General features: G+C 38.2%; 1 protein-coding gene across 2 annotated transcripts in view; it reads left to right on the forward strand.

Annotated features, from left to right (window-relative positions):
* Positions 1-572: 572 nt before the first annotated feature.
* The window catches only part of ARL13B (ADP ribosylation factor like GTPase 13B), a 49,320-nt gene continuing 30,795 nt past the window's right edge, over positions 573-19,097 (forward strand). Inside the window, exons 1-4 of one of the 2 annotated variants that reach the window (XM_060770619.2) lie at positions 573-785; positions 4,617-4,799; positions 9,398-9,468; positions 13,193-13,442. In XM_060770619.2, the coding sequence (XP_060626602.2) occupies positions 4,741-4,799; positions 9,398-9,468; positions 13,193-13,442 (380 nt within the window). In that variant the 5' untranslated portion in view covers positions 573-785; positions 4,617-4,740. The remainder of the gene's footprint in view (positions 786-4,616; positions 4,800-9,397; positions 9,469-13,192; positions 13,443-19,097) is intronic. The other variant, XM_060770618.2, reaches the window with a different exon arrangement.

Below are 19,097 nucleotides of genomic sequence, written 5' to 3' on the forward strand. Positions count from 1 at the left end.
TTCTGACTGATGCTACTTGGTCCTTATACAGATTCCTCAAGAGAGACACAAGGTGATTTGGTATCCCCATACTACCAAGAACTTGCCACAATTTATTTATGTATGTATTTATGTAATTTTACAGTCTTTCTCTGCTGGTCTCTCACCAAACCCTCAGTAGTCCCTGGATTCCATAACATTAAATCCATAGTAGTGAAAATGATCTCAAACTGCATTGATTCCACAGTGCAGATGCACCCAGGAATATGGTGGGGACTGCTAAAGCCTTCCAGCATTACCAAACTATATAAGCCCTGCCTTGACTCTTAAAGGCATCACACTGCTCTTTTCTGTCTGCCTAGAAATTTATTCCCCGCCTACTTGGGAAACACTGGTTGACTAGACGTCAATCAAGCCAAGAGTCCACTTCCCATTGGGTAATTCCTTTCCTCACTTCCCCTCCCCTTCCTTACCGTAACCATGGGCAACCGGCTTAGTTACGCGTCCTCTTTGCGCGCCGTTGTTATCGAACTCTTCGGGGGCTTGGCCAATCAGCGCGCCCCAACGGCGTGACGTTGCGAGGAGAGGGCGGGAGCCGTGAGAGGAAACACCGTCACGTGGCCGGGCGGTGAAGGCCGCGTCTGAGCAACGGGCCAAGCTGAAGTGGAGGCGAGAGCGAAGCTGTGGGCTGGAGGCCTTCTCTGCCGGCCAGGCGGGGATGTGGGTGGCCAGACCCCGCGCCCAGGGCTCTGGGCCTGCTCTCCATGCGCTCCCCTCTCCCAGCGGCCACGGTGATAAAAAAGCGGGTAAGGCACAGAGTGCTCGTCCGCCTAAAATAGATACCACAAAGGTTAAGTAACTCTTCTCAGCAGGAGGCTTCAAGGCAAATCCACACATAAGGCATAGAACAGGCATAGAACAGGCATAGGCAAACTTGGGCCCTCCAGGTGTTTTGGACTTCAACTCCCACAATTCCTAACAGCCGGTAGGCTGTTAGGAATTGTGGGAGTTGAAGTCCAAAACACCTGGAGGGCCCAAGTTTGCCCATGGCTTCTGTAGAATTAATGCATCTTGACGCCACTTGTAACTGCAATGACTCAATGCTATGGAATCCTGGGATTTGTAGTTTGGAGAGGCACCAGCACTCTAGCAGACCTTGTAAGACTATAACTTCCATAGTATTGAACCATTTTGACTTTTTAAAAATAGCTAGATTTGATTTTCATGATCTTTAGTTGTTATTTTGCTCCGGCTGTTTCTGTGTTGAGAGCAAATTTAATTTTTAATTAAATGTGTTGCAAGATGAAGATTTCATTGCCGCAAACAGATATAATAGGTTTCTGGCACCACACTTGTGTAAAATTCTCTGATCAGAGTAGAAATCCGATGTCATTATTGTCCCTCCTTGAAGAATAGGCTGTGTGACACCAATCTTTCATGATATTTTTCCATAAGTGTCACCTGGTAATATGTAACTTTTGCTTTTCCACCTTCAGTGCTGTATAAAAATAGATCTAATCCAGATGAAAGACATGACACCACTTTCTTATGCTCTCCGGTGTTAAGGAGAGGCACAGCAACGTTTGCAAAGCATTTCTGAATCATGATTTGCTCCTCATTCACCTTTATTTAGGGCCCTTCCACACAGCCCTATATTCCAGAATATCAAGAAATTCCCACAATATCCGCTTTGAACCGGGTTATCTGAGTCAACACTGCTCTATATTCCAGTTCAAAGCAAATAATGTGGGATTTTTTGTCTTGATATTCTGGGATATAGGGCTGTGTGGCAGAGCCCCGAGAGCCCTTCTACACAGCCCTATATCCTAGAATATCATGGCAAAAATTCCCACATTTTCTGCTTTGAACTGGATTATCTGAGTCCACACTGCCCTATATTCCACTTCAAAGCAGATAATGTGGGATTTTCTGCCTTGATGTTCTGGGATATAGGACTGTGTGGCAGAGCCCTGAGAACCATTCCACACAGTCCCATTTCCCAGAATATCAAGGCAGAAATTCCCACAATATCCGCTTTGAACCGGGTTATCTGAGTCCACACAGTCCTATATCCCAGTTCAAAGCAGATAATGTGGGATTTTCTGTCTTGATATTCTGGAATATAGGGCTGTGTGGCAGAGCCCTGGGAGCCCTTCCACACAGCCTTATAACCAAGAATATCAAGGCAGAAAATCCCACAGTATCTATCTACTTTGAATTGGTTATCTGAGTCCACACTGCCATATATTCTAGTTCAAAGCAGATAATGTGGGATTTTCTTCAGATGTGTGGAAGGGTCCTAAGTGTGAAAAAGTATGCAGAAGCAAAAACCAGTTTTGTATACTTTGTCATGCATTGTGTATTGGGAGAAATGAGAGATAATCCAATACGTAATAACAATTGTTGCGGAGCTAAAGCAGGGAGAGGTGGACTAAAGTTATCAGATGATTCCTGAAGAGGAGTATTCTTGAGTTAATCTCTTACAGCCCTTCCACACAGTCATATTACCCAGAATATCGAGGCAGGTAATCCACAATATCTGCTTTGAACTGGGTTATCTGAGTCCACACTGCCTTATAATGTGGATTTATTCAACTGTTTGGAAGGGGCCTAAGTTAAAAAAAAGTTTCCAACTCCAAACATTGGCTCCAAGGACACATTTACACTGACCACAAGTCAGTTTCAAATCAGTATTGATGAAAGTGGTTTCATTATGCAGATAATTACACAGGAAATCCTCAACCACTTTGATAGCAATTACACAAACCACAGAGCATTTGTGCAGATTAAGGGCTATCTTTTTGAATGCTTTGTCTAACCACCATAATTTGAAGCTAGCATTGAACTGCATTAAGTGGTCAGTGTAGATGTGGCCTGTCAGGGACCTAAGGAAATCATTGGATGTTACTCTGCCCCTAGATATCATTCAGCCGATGGAAGTGCTCTAGGAAGGAATCTGGCCCATGCTTACCCTAGGTATCTTTATCCCTTTTACAGAAATCGTTTTCTTCAAAGCAATGTTTTTAATCTGGTGTCTTAAGCGTACAAAAATAAATCATTGCTTTCCAAAATGGGTAGTATTGCTCACTGAAGGGTACTCAAATGATCCAGGTAGTAGCCTTGGGTGAAAATGGGGAGAGGCATTGACTAAAGAAGGCTACCCAATTGAAATACCTAGGGTCATTGTTCTCTATAGATGGCGACACAATACCAGATGTATGGTCATGAATAAATGCAGCCTGGTTGAAATGGTGAAACATTACTGGCATTCTGTTTGACTCAAAACTGCCTGAACAACTCTAGGCTAAGATATACACTATAGTTGTTTTCCCAGTAGCCCTCTACAGGATAGAGGGCTGGCCAGCAACAAGGAAACACGAACAAACCCTTAACACAATAGAAATGAAAATGCTGACACTTTTTGACTATGTGCCAAATGATGACACCCACCAAAGATTAGGAATAAAAATGATCAGGAAGAAGCGGGAAGCAAGACAACAGTGGTACGATGATTCCATGAGAAGAGAACCAACATCAGCAGCAAAAACAGCACTACGTTTGGAAATTGCAGGACAATGACCACGTGGATGGCCAAAGAAAAATGGATGAACACCATCAACGAAGACATGCGTGCTGCCAACCTGAGACCTGAAGATGCCCAAAACAAAGCCCCTTGGAAATGACCGTCACAATGCTAACTTCTCCATTGGGAAAATAGCTTAGAAAGAAAAAAAAAAGTGGAAACAAAAAAGACAAGTTTTTTTAAAAAAAAACATAGACACTTGAACATCACTTTAAAACATTGTTTTGGAGAAAATAACTTCTATAGAAGGGTTATGGACCAGATTCCTTCCTAGAGCATGCATGTTTTATCTGTTGTGTAACAAAGTTGAAGTCCTAGTGATTACTTTATTTTCCAAATGGACACACAAAATGCAAGTTATAACCAGTCAGTGTTGGCAGGTGAGCGTGTTGGGCATTATTGGAAAGTCCAGCTTTCACTGGCAGGAACGTGTGCGTGAAATGACAGTATTGTACTATAAATAAGTTACTTGTATGACATTTAATGTTGGTTGTTTCTTAATTGTGTGACAAACAATTAACATTAGTGCAAATGTAATAATTTTTAAAAAAATTAATTCATTTAATACATTTATAGCAGCATATTGAATTTATCCGTCTTCCTTTAGGATTATTTTTTAATGTTATTCATATTTTTATTTTAATATTCTTCTTTATCTTAGTTTTCTGTGAGTAATGTAAATGTTACTATGGGTGATTTTCATAAATAATTTTATAATCTAAAGCTCCCAAGTGTCTTACTTACAACTTCTTTATCATGTTTTAGGATGTAGGTAGAAATAGAAACATGTAAGAGAATGCAAATTTGTTGCTGCATCTCTCTGTTTGTTCACTTAAGGAATGTAGATTTCCAGAGAGGCACTGAGTTTTTTTTTTCTGAAAATGGTGGTAGGCCAAATAAGTTTAGGAACCTCTGAATTAAAGGCTCACCAAACACAGTAATGCTTAATGGGCCAACTAACTGAACAAATCTTTATTATGATAGTCTTTGTGGTAAATGTTGGCAACAACTTCTTACTGATTGTTCTTTCAACTCTCTGTTTCTTTAATTTTAGCTGGATTATTTCTTACCATACATATTCCACATTGGTGCATCTTTTGATTGAAAGTTAAGGATCTGTCTCCAGACTGCATCTACAGTTCATTTGGTGTGGTCCTCTGAATGGCTATTGGATAGGGATGTATAGCCTCATGGCCAATTGCTGCAACTGGCTAAAGCGGTGGCGAGAACCTATTAGGTAAAGAATTACACATATTGTATAACCCTTTTTTTTCACTGTGAAATTTTATTCTGTCAAAGCAAATAGACTTTACTAGAGTTCAGACAAAGTTATTATAGGAGTTGTAACAAGGAGTCTGGTGGTGGCTTTAATTGGTCCTGTGGCAAAGCTTTAACATTTTCTGTAGTTTTTCATTAGCTATATTTGCACACAATGGTGAGAGGAGACCCTTCTTACTGTTCATGAGAACTGTTCTGTTTTCTTCCAAGTTAGTATGAGAACTGTTCTGTTTTCTTCCAAGTTAGTATGAATGTACATACTAAAAATGGTGGTTTAGTGTTCTGTTGCAACCAGATTTGTTGCTTTCCTTGTTAAGTCACATCTGAAGACTGAGACTATAGTTGGCTTACAATTCCTTACTTTATCTGAGAAAGAAAAGACAAAAATCCTGTTTCATATTTCTCCAAACAGGAGTGATAATGCAGTGTGCACTAGCATACTTATTGTAAACAATAAACCAACAGAAGCAGCTATAATGCATATTTTTGATTGTGATATTGTAGAAATCCAATCATTGTTTGCTTGATTGATTCATGTTTTTAAAATTAAATAATTACTAAATATTCTCACTAGGAGGACTGTACTTAGCAACTGTTGTTGTGTACCTTCAAGTTGTTTCCATCTCCTGGCGACCCTCAAGCAAACCTATCATAGGGGTTTCTTTAATCAGGGGTTGCCATTGTCTTTCCTGGAAGGTGAAATAGAGTGATTCACCCATGGCTATGCGGCATTCAAAACCTGGGTCCCAGTGTCCTCTTCCAACACTCAAGCCACTATATCATGCTGCTTCTCTATCTAAGTGATTATATATATCCTTTTATATTGTTATAAAGATTTATTTATTTATTTATTTGCCTTATTTATATCCCATCTTTCTCTACCCCGAGGGTGTCTCAAGGTGGCTTACAATCACACCTCCACGGTATCTTAAAACATGCAACATTAGTTAAAACATAAGTTAAAAATTTAAAAATAATAAGCATAATAAAAATACATTTCAGTGAATCACATCATCCAGAGTTGTAGTCTAAAGGCCAATCCATAGTCAAATTGCACAAATTCCATACTAACATTCCTGCACTGCTCTATTTTTCAAACACCTACTCCCGGAGACAAGTTTTGACTCTCTTTCTAAACACTAGGAGGGAGGAGGCTGCCCTGGTATCACTAGGGAGGGAGTTCCACAACCAAGGGGCCACCACTGAGAAGGCCTTGTCTCTCGTCCCCACCAACCACGCTTGCGAAGAAGGTGGGACCGAGAGCAGGGCCTCCCCAGGCAATCTTAATCTCCAAGATGGTTCATAGGGGCACGTTCGGACAGGTAGGCTGGGCTGGAAGCATTTAGGGCTTTATGAGTGTCAGTTTTAAATTATTTCAAGCCTATGCTATCCAACTTATAATGGTGTAGTGTAAAGCAGTTGCTGATTGAATTGATTGACTGAAATGGACATTATTTTACACATATTTGATTTTTAAATCTGGAAGGTTAAAATAAAGGATTAAAACATAGCACATTTGTATGTATTTTCACCATATTTTGGTGAAAAGGAAATTATTAATTCTTCAATATAGGCCAACCCATTGTGCTGTGGTTGCCTTAGTGGATGATCTGCGTCTTAACACTGACAAGGGGTGTGCATCCATGTTGGTGCTTCTAGACCTCTCAGCAATTTTCAATACCATTGATCATAGTATCCTTCTGTAACACCTGGGGAGGGGGTGGAAATTGGAGGCACTGTGCTGCAGTGGTTCAAGTCATACCTGTCATATGGTGCAATGTCTTTAATATTTACATGAAGCCGCAGAGAAAGATCATCTGGAGGCATGGGGTAGGGCATTATCAGTATTCTGATAATACCCAAATATATTTTTCCTTGCCTTCAAAAACAGCCTCAGCAAAGGATAGCATGTCTCCTCTGAATGAATGCCTGGAGGAGGTAATGGGTTGGATGAGGAAAAACAAATAGAGACTAAATCCAGAGAAAATAGGTGCTTGCCATCAAGGGTCCTAATCTGGAGATGGGAGTGTGTCAACCAGTTTTGGATGGGGTTACACTCTCCCTGACAGACTGTGTTCGCAGCTTGGGAGTTCTTCTGGATCTGTCTCTCCAAATGTCAACCCAGGTAGATGCGATGGCCAGGAGTGCTTATTACCAGCTTTGGCTGATAGGCCAGCTGCTCACCTTCCTAGATTTGGAGGATCTAAAGATCGTAGTGCACACTCTGGTAACGTCAAGGTTGGACTTCTGCAATGCGCTTTACACTGGGCTACCTTTGTACCACATTTGGAAACTCCAGTTGGTTTAAAGCAAGGGTCTTCAAACTTTTTAAACAGAGGGCCAGGTCACAGTCTCTCAAACTGTTGGGAGGCTGGATTATAATTTGAAAAAAGAAAAACAAAACATGAATGAATTCCTATACACACTGCACATAACTTATTTGTAGTGCAAAAAACACTTTAAAACAATACAATAATTAAAATGAAGAACAATTTTAACAAATATAAACTTTTTAGTATTTCAGTGGTAAGTCTGGACCTGCTTTTGGCTGATGAGATAGAATTGTTGTGTGCTTTCAAGTCATTTCAGACTTAAGTTGACTCTGAGTGAGGGCTGGGTAAATGACCTTGGAGGGCCATATCCGGCCCTCGGGCCTTAGTTTAAGGACCCCTGGTTTAAAATATCTAGCCAGATTGGTTATAGAAACATCTAGGAGTGAGCACATTACACCTATCCTAAAGTCACTGTACTGGCTGCTAATTAGTTTCTGGGCAAAGTACAAGGTGCTTGTTTTGATCTTTAAAGCCCTACATGGTTTGGGTCCAGGTTACTTACAGGGTCGCCTTCTCCTGTACAATCCGCCCCTCACACTTAGGTCCTTTGAGGGAGGGGGGCGGTGGCTACTCTAACCAGCTATAACCCAACTGGCAACCATTACCCAGAGGATCTTTTCATTGGCCACCCCAAGTTTGTAGAATGACCTGGAAGAGCTCAAACAGCTAAATGAACTGTTGGAATTTGGAACCCATCTCTTCTGGCAGGCCTACCCAGTCAATTTTAATTATGAATTTTAAACTTAGGTTCTGTGTTTTAATCTTAGTTCTGTATATTTTAATATGCATTTAATAGAAATACATTTTAATATGTGTATTTTATAGAATGTTTAACTATGTTGTAACCCACCTCGAGCCACGAGGAGAGGTAAGAAATAATAATCATCATCACCATTATTATTATTATTATTTAAAGTGCCTTTTCTCATTGTCAGATAGCCTGAATAGCTCATACATATTTTAGAGACTTACAGTAAATGATATTTCAAAGACTAATCATTTCACTCCCCCCCCCCCCCCCCCAGCCACATTACTGAGAAAGGTTATTACCTTATGGATCTTCTCAGTTGCTTTAACATTAACAAACTTGGTTGTAAGTTAGGAAGGAAAAGTTAAACAGTAGAATATTGTCTCGTTGCTGCATATAACTTAAATGGTGTTAATCAAATGTCAGTATTATCACTGACAAAATAAAATGTGGAGATTCAGGCAGCACAGTATTATACCAGTGAAGTTTTCTGATCTGCAAATAATTTATATGTATATTTTAAAAACCTATGTGCACACACATTCCTAGAAGTGTCATCAAAAAGTCCCCGTCTAATTTACTAGTATACTTGAAAAAGTTCTCTCTAAGTTAATTCTTTATGGTTCCTTACATTTCTTATGCATACCCAAGTTGTTCATCAGTCTTGTCCTAAATTAGCCACTTTTGCATCTGTTTCAGCATTAACTTTGAATGCGGGTTACAAGATGGGGTGAAAGATTTAACATTCAATCAAATTAAACACACAACCATAAACAAATTCTTAACTGTCAGGCTTGAATGTAGGCCAAGAGTTTGCCATGACAGTAGACTATACTTGTTAATTTTGTTCTTAATCTATTATAAATGTAACTTGCTATTGATCAACTATGTGGTTTCTCCCCCATCAGTTAGCTAAACATTAGTTCTACTTTCTGTTGCACAGCAACATTGGTATCCCTCCAGATAGTAATTCCTTCTTCAAAATTGAATGCAATTCATTTTCTTTTATCTCTCTTATATCGTCCCCCCTCTTGACTTTCTCCCCTCTCCTTTCTTTCATCTCTTTTCTCTCTTCCCTTTTCTGTCTGTTCACGTCTGTCTTGCATTTTCCTACCAAAATTATTTGACTCTATTTTAAATCGCTACCCTTTAAAAGGAAGCTTTTGAACAGACTTGTAGTTCCAAAATTGTACTGCATATGTAATTGAAATGAATGCATATTGTTCTAGTCACCCTTGCCTCTGTTGTCCTTCCCTTTGCTGCTGTTCTGTATCTATTTTGCCTCTTTGTGAGCCTCTTTGATGTCAGCACTTGTTAAATCTGTTCTTCTCAAAGTGAAATACTCTGTTCCTTTGTTATATAGAACAATAAGTAATTTATAATGATTGCTATGAATGCATATACTTTTAAAAGAATTCAGTGCTATGTTTGCTTATAAAAAGTATGATAACTTCTTTCTTTCTGTTTTTTTCAAAGGAAGGTGACATTAATCATGGTAGGCCTTGATAATGCTGGGAAAACTGCAACAGTAAAAGGAATTCAAGGAGGTAGGTATTTTTATTCTGAACCTGTCATTTTAGGGAAGCTTTTTCATTAAGTATTAAGGCAGGCTCTTTCACTGTTTAAAACAGATTCATTTTACATTTATTCCATTTGGCTGGAGCAAGATATGCCGTTCAAAGTGCTATCTTATGCTATTAAGTAAAAATAAAATCAGTATAAACAGATGTTTTCCCATTGTTCACACTTTCGGGGCCTTTCAAGACCTTTAGGATGAAGGTCTTTAACTTTTTTTTAAGCGATTCGGAATCCCAAAGAAAGGATGTTGGAAGAAAGTTGTGTAAATACGTGCAGGTGTTCTTGCTCATTCACCTTGAAAATCTCTCACTTTTAGAAACCAATTTGTTTTTTTCTCACTTCATATTGCTTTGGATGATGTAAGGCAATGAAATACCATTGTTTTCATGGTTGTTCTTTATATAGCGATATTTTTTATTATAAGTTCTGCCATATGTGTATAGAATCATAGAATCATTGAGTTGGAAGAGACATTGTGGGCCATCCAGTCCAACCCCCTAGTAGGTGTCTTAAAAACACAGCGGATATCAATCTATATAACTAGATTCATTGCTTCCAGCATTGATTAGTAGTGTCTGTACAATACATACCAGATGTAGGGCAGAAAAGGAGGAGGTTGCCTCGCTTCCACTACAAAATCAACACCCTCTCCCCACCCTGACAAGACTAATATAGGAAGTGCAAACATATTGATTGTATGTATAGATTAAAAAGTCACTTCAAAATACGTTGAATACAAAACTTAAGGCAATTAACAAAAATACTATGGACCTTTTGGCTCTGAAGAGACAGAATGTTCCACTTGAGTATATGTTCTATCTATTTCTATCTCATGGGAGATCCTTCCATATGTTTCCTTGGAGACAGTTTGAGAATGTAGGTTTCTAGGCTGGGCTTCTCAGTTGTGGAATGTCCTACTCTTGGAGACCTGCATATAGCTGTGTTAAGCTTTTGGTATCATAATTTGGCGAGGTTGTGAAATTCTGTCTCGGGACACATTGTTTAAGTGCACATTGCTTTTCAATACTTTAAAATGGTTTTAAATTCTATATTTTTGCATTGTTTAATATTTAGTAATTAGTTTTCCATAATAATAACAACAACAACAACAACAACAATTTATTTCTAACCCGCCCTCTCTCCCCAAAGGGACTCAGGGTGGTTTATACATACAAAAGGCAAATATTTGATGCTTTATGCAATCATAAAAACAGAAGCAAATATACATTAAAACACAACATGATAAAACGATAAAATACAGATCATAATTAAAGATACATATAAAATAAGCCCTATTTCTATATTTAACAAAGAAATAAAATGTGCAAGGAGCCTACAAATTGTCTCCAAAACAGCCCAAAATATTATGATCGATGTAAAAACAAGATTTAGTGCAATGTAGTGGTTTGAATGGTGAACTAGGACTTTCAGGAAAACAGGATTTGAATTCTTACACATGTGGAAACCTGCTGGGTGCCCTTAAGAAGCATGCTGTCTCAGCCTTACAAGAAGGCAATGAAAAACTTCCTCTACATCAGTCTTGCCAAGCAAACTTGTTGAGAGTTGCTGTATGATGGAATCACCTTGAAGGCACATAACAAAATGTAAATGCAGCAAATTAAGGTTGCTTTTTCCTTGAATGTCAGAAGCACTTCACTACACACATCCCATGGCATGGTAGACTGCTGTAAAGCATTTGCTGTATCCAGAAATCCTTCATTTACAGAAACCTGTTGAATCATGACAAGACTACCTATCCTTACAGAGGAAAACACTACTTCTATAAAAGCAGAGTTACTTCCAAATGTCATTAACTGAACCAAAAACACCTTTCAGTATTTTTTAAGTATTTGAGGATTTGTTGATTTAAATTTGTTTTTCACTGTACCAAGTGTAAAATATGTCTTTGAGTTAAATAGGCATTTTCATTTTTAGTACAGGATAGAAAAATCAATAATAGTTCTTTGCCTCTTCTTTTTTCTTTTTTATGTGTTTTATGTCCTCTTTGCAGCAAAACACAGTAATGAGCATACATAACTAAAATTTACATAAAAATCAATGTAGGTATAGCTTCTTTTATGATACTGTTTTGGGGTATAATTAGGGAAGCAGTTTAAGCAGTAAATTGTATATGCATAACAAATGGTTGACTCTGATATTATTGTATCAGATTATAATTGGGAAGGTATAGCAGTTTGCCAGACCACTAACATCCCCCCCCCCCCCCCCCCAGTAAATTAATATGTGTGTATACTGATAGAATTATTGGCCGGAATCATGTACTAAGTATGCTAGAGTAAATAACTTCTCCTGGCCAACCCACCAAATTCATCCATGCTCAGATACCAGGACAATAGATCTCCTTCTTCCCAAGCAGCTAACATCTGGTAAAGAAGGTTTGAGAGAGGGAGTTAGAATTGTGGTAAATCTTATCACAGTTTTCTTGACAGAAATTGTTTGGTGTGGAAAGACTATGTGACTTGTCCAAATTTACCCAGTGGGTTTCCATGGCCAACTGGAATTTGAACCCTGGTCTTCAGAGTCATGGCTCAGTGCTCAAACCATTGCATCATTTTTAATTCTCCCTGTCTTGTTTTGATCCAGGTTATCTGACAGATCAATCTCCCAATATAAGCCCATGTAGACCCTGAGATCCACAGGAAATGCCCTTCCTTCAGTCCTGCTACTTTCAGTTGGTGGAAACATTAGAGAGGGCTTCTTGGTGGTTGACACTATGTTTTGGAATGTCCTCTTTAGTGAAATTTGAATTGCCTCTATTGGTGTCCTTCCATCTGCAGGCTAAAACTTTTTTTCATTCGGATAGGTTTTTGGGATTGAAAAAACAGTAAGCGATGTATGTTTCAAACTGTATTGTTTATTATTCTTATAGCCCGTTTGAGTGCATCTTTTGAATATGGATCTTAATTTAATTCAGTTTAAACATAGCTTTTTGTTTTTCATTGTAATGTTTATAATATCGAAGCCGCCTTGAGCCAGAGTGATGGGGAAAATATAGGATATAAATAAAGGGGGCGAAGTGGCATCAACAACAGTTGAGAATACGAAACAGCTACCTAGATTTACTCATGCCTTAGTGGTTGGGATTCATTATTGCTGCTTAGTCATGTTTGTGACTGTCATGGTCACAACTCTCTCTCACACACGCCCTACTTTACCTGACATCAGCTGCATGGGGAGAAACCAATCAGAATCATAAGAGTTTGAAGAGACCACATGGGCCATCTTGTCAAATCCCCTACCATGCAGGAAAAGCACAATCAAAGTACTCCTGACAAATAGCCAATGATTGGAGTATGTGTGAATAATGTTTTCATTGGGTTTGGGGTGTCAGAATAGGAGAGGATACTTAGGTAAAATAGCGTATACAGGATTCTGGCTATTAGTAGTTGAAAAATAGATGAACTATAACTTTGAGACAGTGTTATTCAATTCACTGATGCCTATGAATCTATTGCAGGATGATGATAATTTCTTTCTACTATAAAGTTTGCTCGTTTCAGAAAGTGTTGTTCTGGAGTTTCTATGTGACTTCAGTGTGACTGCAGTTGCAAAGATACATGCACTGACAGCTTCTTATATCTTATGTTTTCTGATCCTCTGAAGTAGCATTTTGTTAGGCATAAATGACTTTATCATTACTTTTCTCTATAACTCATGCTTCAATTTTATCAGAATCTCCAGAAGATGTGGCTCCAACAGTTGGCTTTTCCAAAATTGACCTTAAGCAAGGTCGATTTGAAGTCACAATATTTGATCTTGGAGGAGGAAAACGAATCCGGGGCATCTGGAAGAATTACTATGCTGAATCCTATGGAATAATATTTGTCGTGGATTCCAGTGATGTGGAGAGAATGGAAGAGACAAAGGAGACAATGTCAGAACTTCTGAGGCATCCCAAAATATCAGGCAAACCTGTCTTAGTGTAAGTAGCATAAATCAGCCAAAGTTGAAATGCTCATGTATAACCTACTAAATAAGTTTCTTAAAACATTTAGAGCATGTGCTATTTCGTCTTAAGCAGCCTTTAAGGATGAATATTTTATTGTAAGCATGAGAGAAGAGGGAAAGTTATCTGCATTTTGCTGTTACTGAACTCATTAAAATGATAGATTAGATTTGTTAGAATTTTTTCTCTGAGGCTCTACTGAAAGGAGGTATATAATTTCCCCACATGCTCTTTCTATTTTATGTTTCTACATATAGCTTTAACTTACTGTTTTGACAAACAATACACAAGTAACATGGCTGTATATGAAATCTAAATTATGTTATTAGCAAGTTCCTAGTATTAATAAGGTATGCATATTTAACACAAGGGGGTGCAAGTGATGCATGAAGAGAAGTAGCTCATTTCTGGAAACTCTTGGACATTGTCCAAGAGCTTTCTCAAAAACCACTCATGCTTACCCCTTTGCTCAAAAATATGATTGGTATAATGTGGCAGCAGAAGGTAAATGTAGTGTAATTGAGACACCTGTGGAGTAAAATAGCTGTCGGCCTATGTGCAGGACTCAGAAAACATGAGCATGATCAAGCCAAAGTCTGTCTATTTTAATGTAAGGATGTGTTTATCTCTCACAATAAAACCAGTGGAACTTGAAAGTGCTTACCTTCTGGCTGTATCACGTCATCACCTTTAATGTATATGTGTAATATGTAATTTTCTTTATGCTCTGTTTTTTCTTTCTTACAAGAAGAATGGCGGAAGTATGCTTTATATGAGTTTATTGCACATTTATGTGTAGAATCTGTTTGTGTGTGTGTGTGTGTATATATATGAGCCCCTAGAGGAGAAAATCTTAAATAAGTGGCACTTAATATAATTTCTGTAATTGGACCAGTTCAAATATTGTTGTGCTCTAATTAGAACTCGGAAAAAATCATTGAAATAAAATTTAAAACTCCTAAATCATTGGAATTTCACCCCTAGCATAGCTTAACTCCATAAGGTGTTATTTCCACACAACAGAAAATAGGTTGTTCTGGGTCATTACAAGGTAGTTTCTTTTTGCTAGATACAAAGGACAATATAACAGCAATAAAGTCATTTAGAAAAAATTAGGGCAGCTAATATTTACATAGTTCGGAGCATCTGTATAGTGTAGTACACAGTACTCCTCATGCCTATTCCATTTCCTCTTACTTAGTCCCTGTCCACAGCCCTTTTTTAGAGGACATGCCCTTTGTAGGTTGAGTGTGGAGTTGTTATTGAGTGACTCTGTAGCAAAAAGTTCTGCAAATTAAGCTTTTTCTTTGGTTCAGTGTTTCTTTTTTAAAATTTTAGAAATGTGCTGCATATATTTATCTTCTTTGTCCAAATTGGCATTTACTTCGAAATAGACATCTTTAACTCTGGTGGTGCAACAGGTTAAACTGCAGAGCTGCTGAACTTGCTGACCCAAAGCTTGGCGGTTTGAATCCGGGGAGTGGGGTGAGCTCATGCTGTTAGGCCCAGCTTCTGCCAACCTAGCAGTTCGAAAACATGCAAATGTGAGTAGATTAATAGGTACCGCTGCTGTGAGAAGGTAATGGCACTTCAGGCAGTCATGCTAGCCACATGACCTTGGAGGTGTCTATAGACAATACTGGCTCTTCAGCTTAGAAATGGAGATGAGCACCCCACCCGAGAGTCAGACACAACTAGACTTAATGCCAGGGGGAGCTTTTACCTTTAGACATCTTAATTATTAAACTGGGTGGATGTTAATATTGTATATTCAGTTAATAAGTTATATTGAGTCTATTGAGTTATATTCTCAGGTAAGTGCATCTTGAGAATCAGTATCAAGTTGTTGTTTGAGTGTTAGACAAGGACTTGGGGAGACCAGAGTTCAAATAGTGTCTCAGTCAGGGAAACCTAGTGTGCATCTTTGTGTGTGTCATACTCTAAGCCTCAGAGGAAGGAACAATGTCAAAAATAATGCAATGATAAGGTTTTAAGTCTAGAGTCAACGTGAAACATACAACTTCTTTTTTTAAAAGAAGTATGTACTGGCATAAGTGGTAGATTTGTTTATCTAAAATTTAAAAGACAAGTTACTAGTATTGGTTGAGAAATATAAACTAGGTTATATTTTCTTTTGTAAAACCAACATCTATTTTGTCTTCAGTGCTTTCTGAAAAACCATGGATTTTCTTGTGCGTATCACTGTGTAACCATAAGTATATGAGATAAGTGACAGGCAAGTACACTCTTAGTAGATTTTTGTTAGTTCAGAGTGTGTACTAATTAGTGGTTAAGCATACACATTAGTCTCCCTCAACAAGTGCCAAAGCTAATAAGGGAAAATGAGCATTTTTATCATGCAGCCCTGATCGAGACTTTCCCTTGCTAGCTTGTAACAGGAATGATAGGAAACAAGTCCGTTGAAGAAAACAAATTATGTGTTTCAAAACACATGCCTATGATAGATTAATGTGAATGTTTGATGTTTTATATTTAGGTTTTATGTTAGATATAATTTTTAGATAGGTTACGTTTTATTTAATCTATACCTGTCAGGTTATATGTTATTTTCACATGTGGGGTTATTTTGGAATATTATGTCTACATTTGTTATTGTACTGAGGCCTTTTTTGTTTGTTGGAATCCGCCAAAGTGCCCTTGGAGAGATAGGGCAGAATATAAATAAAGTTTTATTATTATTATATTTACTATATTTGCACATATAAATTAATTGGGAGCAAAAGATATTCTAATTTCAGGTATCTGTAGACTATCAGAATTATATTATCTTATTTCTTGGGGAGGCGAGAATTTTAAAAACAAATTATAGAGCCTTTACTCCTGCATAAGTATCAGGATTTTAGCATTACATTTTAACCGATCAAGTTAAGTTTTATTTTCTTTCCCTCTGCAATATGCACTGTTGCCAGGTATTTTGTTTGTTTGGCATCTTGAGTAAGGGATGGCAAAATGTTAGCCATTATAAGCACCCAGACTTCATGTGATCACTCTCCTGATAGACTTTGTTCTATTAAGAATGTTGCAATAACACTGGGAACACTAGTTGCAACAACACTGGGAACACTAGTAAAAACCTCTTATCTAGAAATCTGAAATGCTTCAAAATCCAAATTTGGTCACATGGGTGTGTGAGATAGTGACACTTACTTTTTGATGATTTGATGCACACAAACTTTGTTTTATGCACAAAATTATTTTTTTAAAAAATAATTACCTTCTGGCTATGCTTATAAGGTATATATGAAACATAAATGAATTCTGAATTTAGACTTTGATAAACCTTGAAGAGACCCTGTTATGTATGCACAAATATTCCAAAAACTGAAAAAAAATCAAACCCAAAGCACTTCTGGTCTCATACATTTCTAATAAGGGACACTCAACCTGCATAACTGTATATCATACAACTCTTGGTTACAGTATTCGAGAATGACTTGCTACAAAATGTTACTATAACTGTGTTATTGTATAACTACATAATATTGAGCCATTTTGAGCATTAATGACATAATACAAATATTTGAATTAATAAATAAAAAACACAGAGAGTCCCTAATTACCATCATGAGAAAATTGTTATTGTGTATTTTTAAGTTCTTCATAAAATGTGGGCCTCGGGTACACTCAATGATTTGATACATCAAGGAAAGGGATGTAGAATGGATCACAGGAAGACAGTCTTCATTGGGATTTTTGTGGTAGACAAAACTCATCTAGCTCTATCCCAGTGGTTCTCAACCTGTGGGTCCCAGGTGTTTTGGCCTACAACTCCCAGAAATCCTAGCCAGTTTACCAGCTGTTGGGATTTCTGGGAGTTGAAGGCCAAAACACCTGGGGACCTGCTCTATCCTGTTGTGACTTCCTGTTTAATTCTATTTAATTTAGGTTATGAAGCCCTGCATCTGTAATGAGTTGCAATGGGAAGGGAACTGTTTTAAGCAAATGTTAGAAATATCAGTTGCACTTTAGAAGCCAGAAATTGATATGTAAACAAAGTTGTTATTATTTTCAGACAAATTATGAACAAGTGGAACTTACACTAAACTTTGCAGCTCTACTGCCCGAAAGAAAAACACTTCTGATTATCCTGAACCTTGTAATACTGACTTTCACAGATAGGGTGGTCAGGAGTCAAGAAACTGTTAAAAACACCACCCCGCCCCATACTTTATGTCTTTCCCATTTCCTAATGTGTTGTCCAAGCCAGAATGTTATTGCCTTCTGATATTATATAGCTAAGAGTGGGCTCTAATTATTCTGGACATAGGAAAGGTATAAGTGTAACGTAGTGATTATACGAGTGTTGAACTGAGATTTGTAAGATACGAACTGTAAAGGAGCAGAGCTTTGTACAGTATGCCATCTTGAGCTCACTAGGGAAAATGTAGGACACCAATATAATTAATGAATAAAACATTCTACCCATCCATAACCTCCTTCACTTTCAAGAGTAATTATTGTGCCCTATGTGGTCATGGGTGGTTTTTCTTTTTTGAAGGAGGGATATTGGGATATTGTTTTCAACTGACACACATATGGTCTGTATCTCATAGTTTTCTCAGCCACAAACTTGACTGAATCACAGCTTGGCATCATTTTTCTCCTCAGAAACCTTTTTCTCTTTTCTCCCTGTTATTTTATGTGTAAATAGCATTCATCAATTGGGGGGGGGGGGGATTAAAATGCCATTTCCCTTGATTCAGATACTCCTCCTTATAGGACAATGTAGTCTATGTGAAATACATTGCTTTAGTTGTGGATCGCCCTTCCTTTCTCCACACCAATAGGCATTCAATCACCATAATGTATCATATGAAACTACAAGTGCAGCCTGCATCAGAAATGCCATAGTCCTGTTTAGCCAACCATATTCCTACAGCTCAAATTTGGCATTATATTGCCCCTTCCTCTTTTTAAAAATTTTCTCTCAACTCAGTATTCTTTGACTACAGAGCACATTATTATTTTATTTATTCATTATTTACCTTACTTATATACCGCTGTTCTCAGCCCAAAGGCGACTCACAGCGGTTCACAACAAATACGAACAGCAAAAATTCAGTGCTACAGTATAGAAACAGTTAACAACCTAACACATTACACAATTAATAAACAGTTACTACAATACCCATTCACTGTCGTCTCGTCATCAAAAACATGTTCCAGATTCGTCATCCATTGTTCCATTCCAGTGTTCATTAACCAATCATTGCACTAATTATTGGAACGCCTGCTCAAACAGCCAGGTCTTCACTTTTTTGCGGAATACCATTAGAGATGGTGCTAGTCTAATGTCCGTAGGAAGGGCGTTCCACAGCCGAGGAGCCACCACCGAGAAGGCCCTATCTCTCGTCCCCGCCAGCCGAGCTTGAGAAGCAGGCGGGATCGAGAGCAGGGTCTCCCTGGAAGATCTCAAAGTCCTGGTGGGTTCATAGGCAGAGATGCGGTCGGATAGGTAGCTTGGGCCGGAACCGTCTTTAAAGGCCAACGCCAGCACTTTGAATTCAGCCCGGTAGCAGATCGGTAGCCAGTGGAGTTGGCGCAACAGGGGGGTTATATGTTCCCCATTAGAACTTCAGGTAGTATTCTTTTGGAATGGGGAGAGAGAAG

Source organism: Anolis sagrei, chromosome 3 (genome assembly GCF_037176765.1).
Source record: "Anolis sagrei isolate rAnoSag1 chromosome 3, rAnoSag1.mat, whole genome shotgun sequence".
NCBI lineage: Eukaryota > Metazoa > Chordata > Lepidosauria > Squamata > Dactyloidae > Anolis > Anolis sagrei.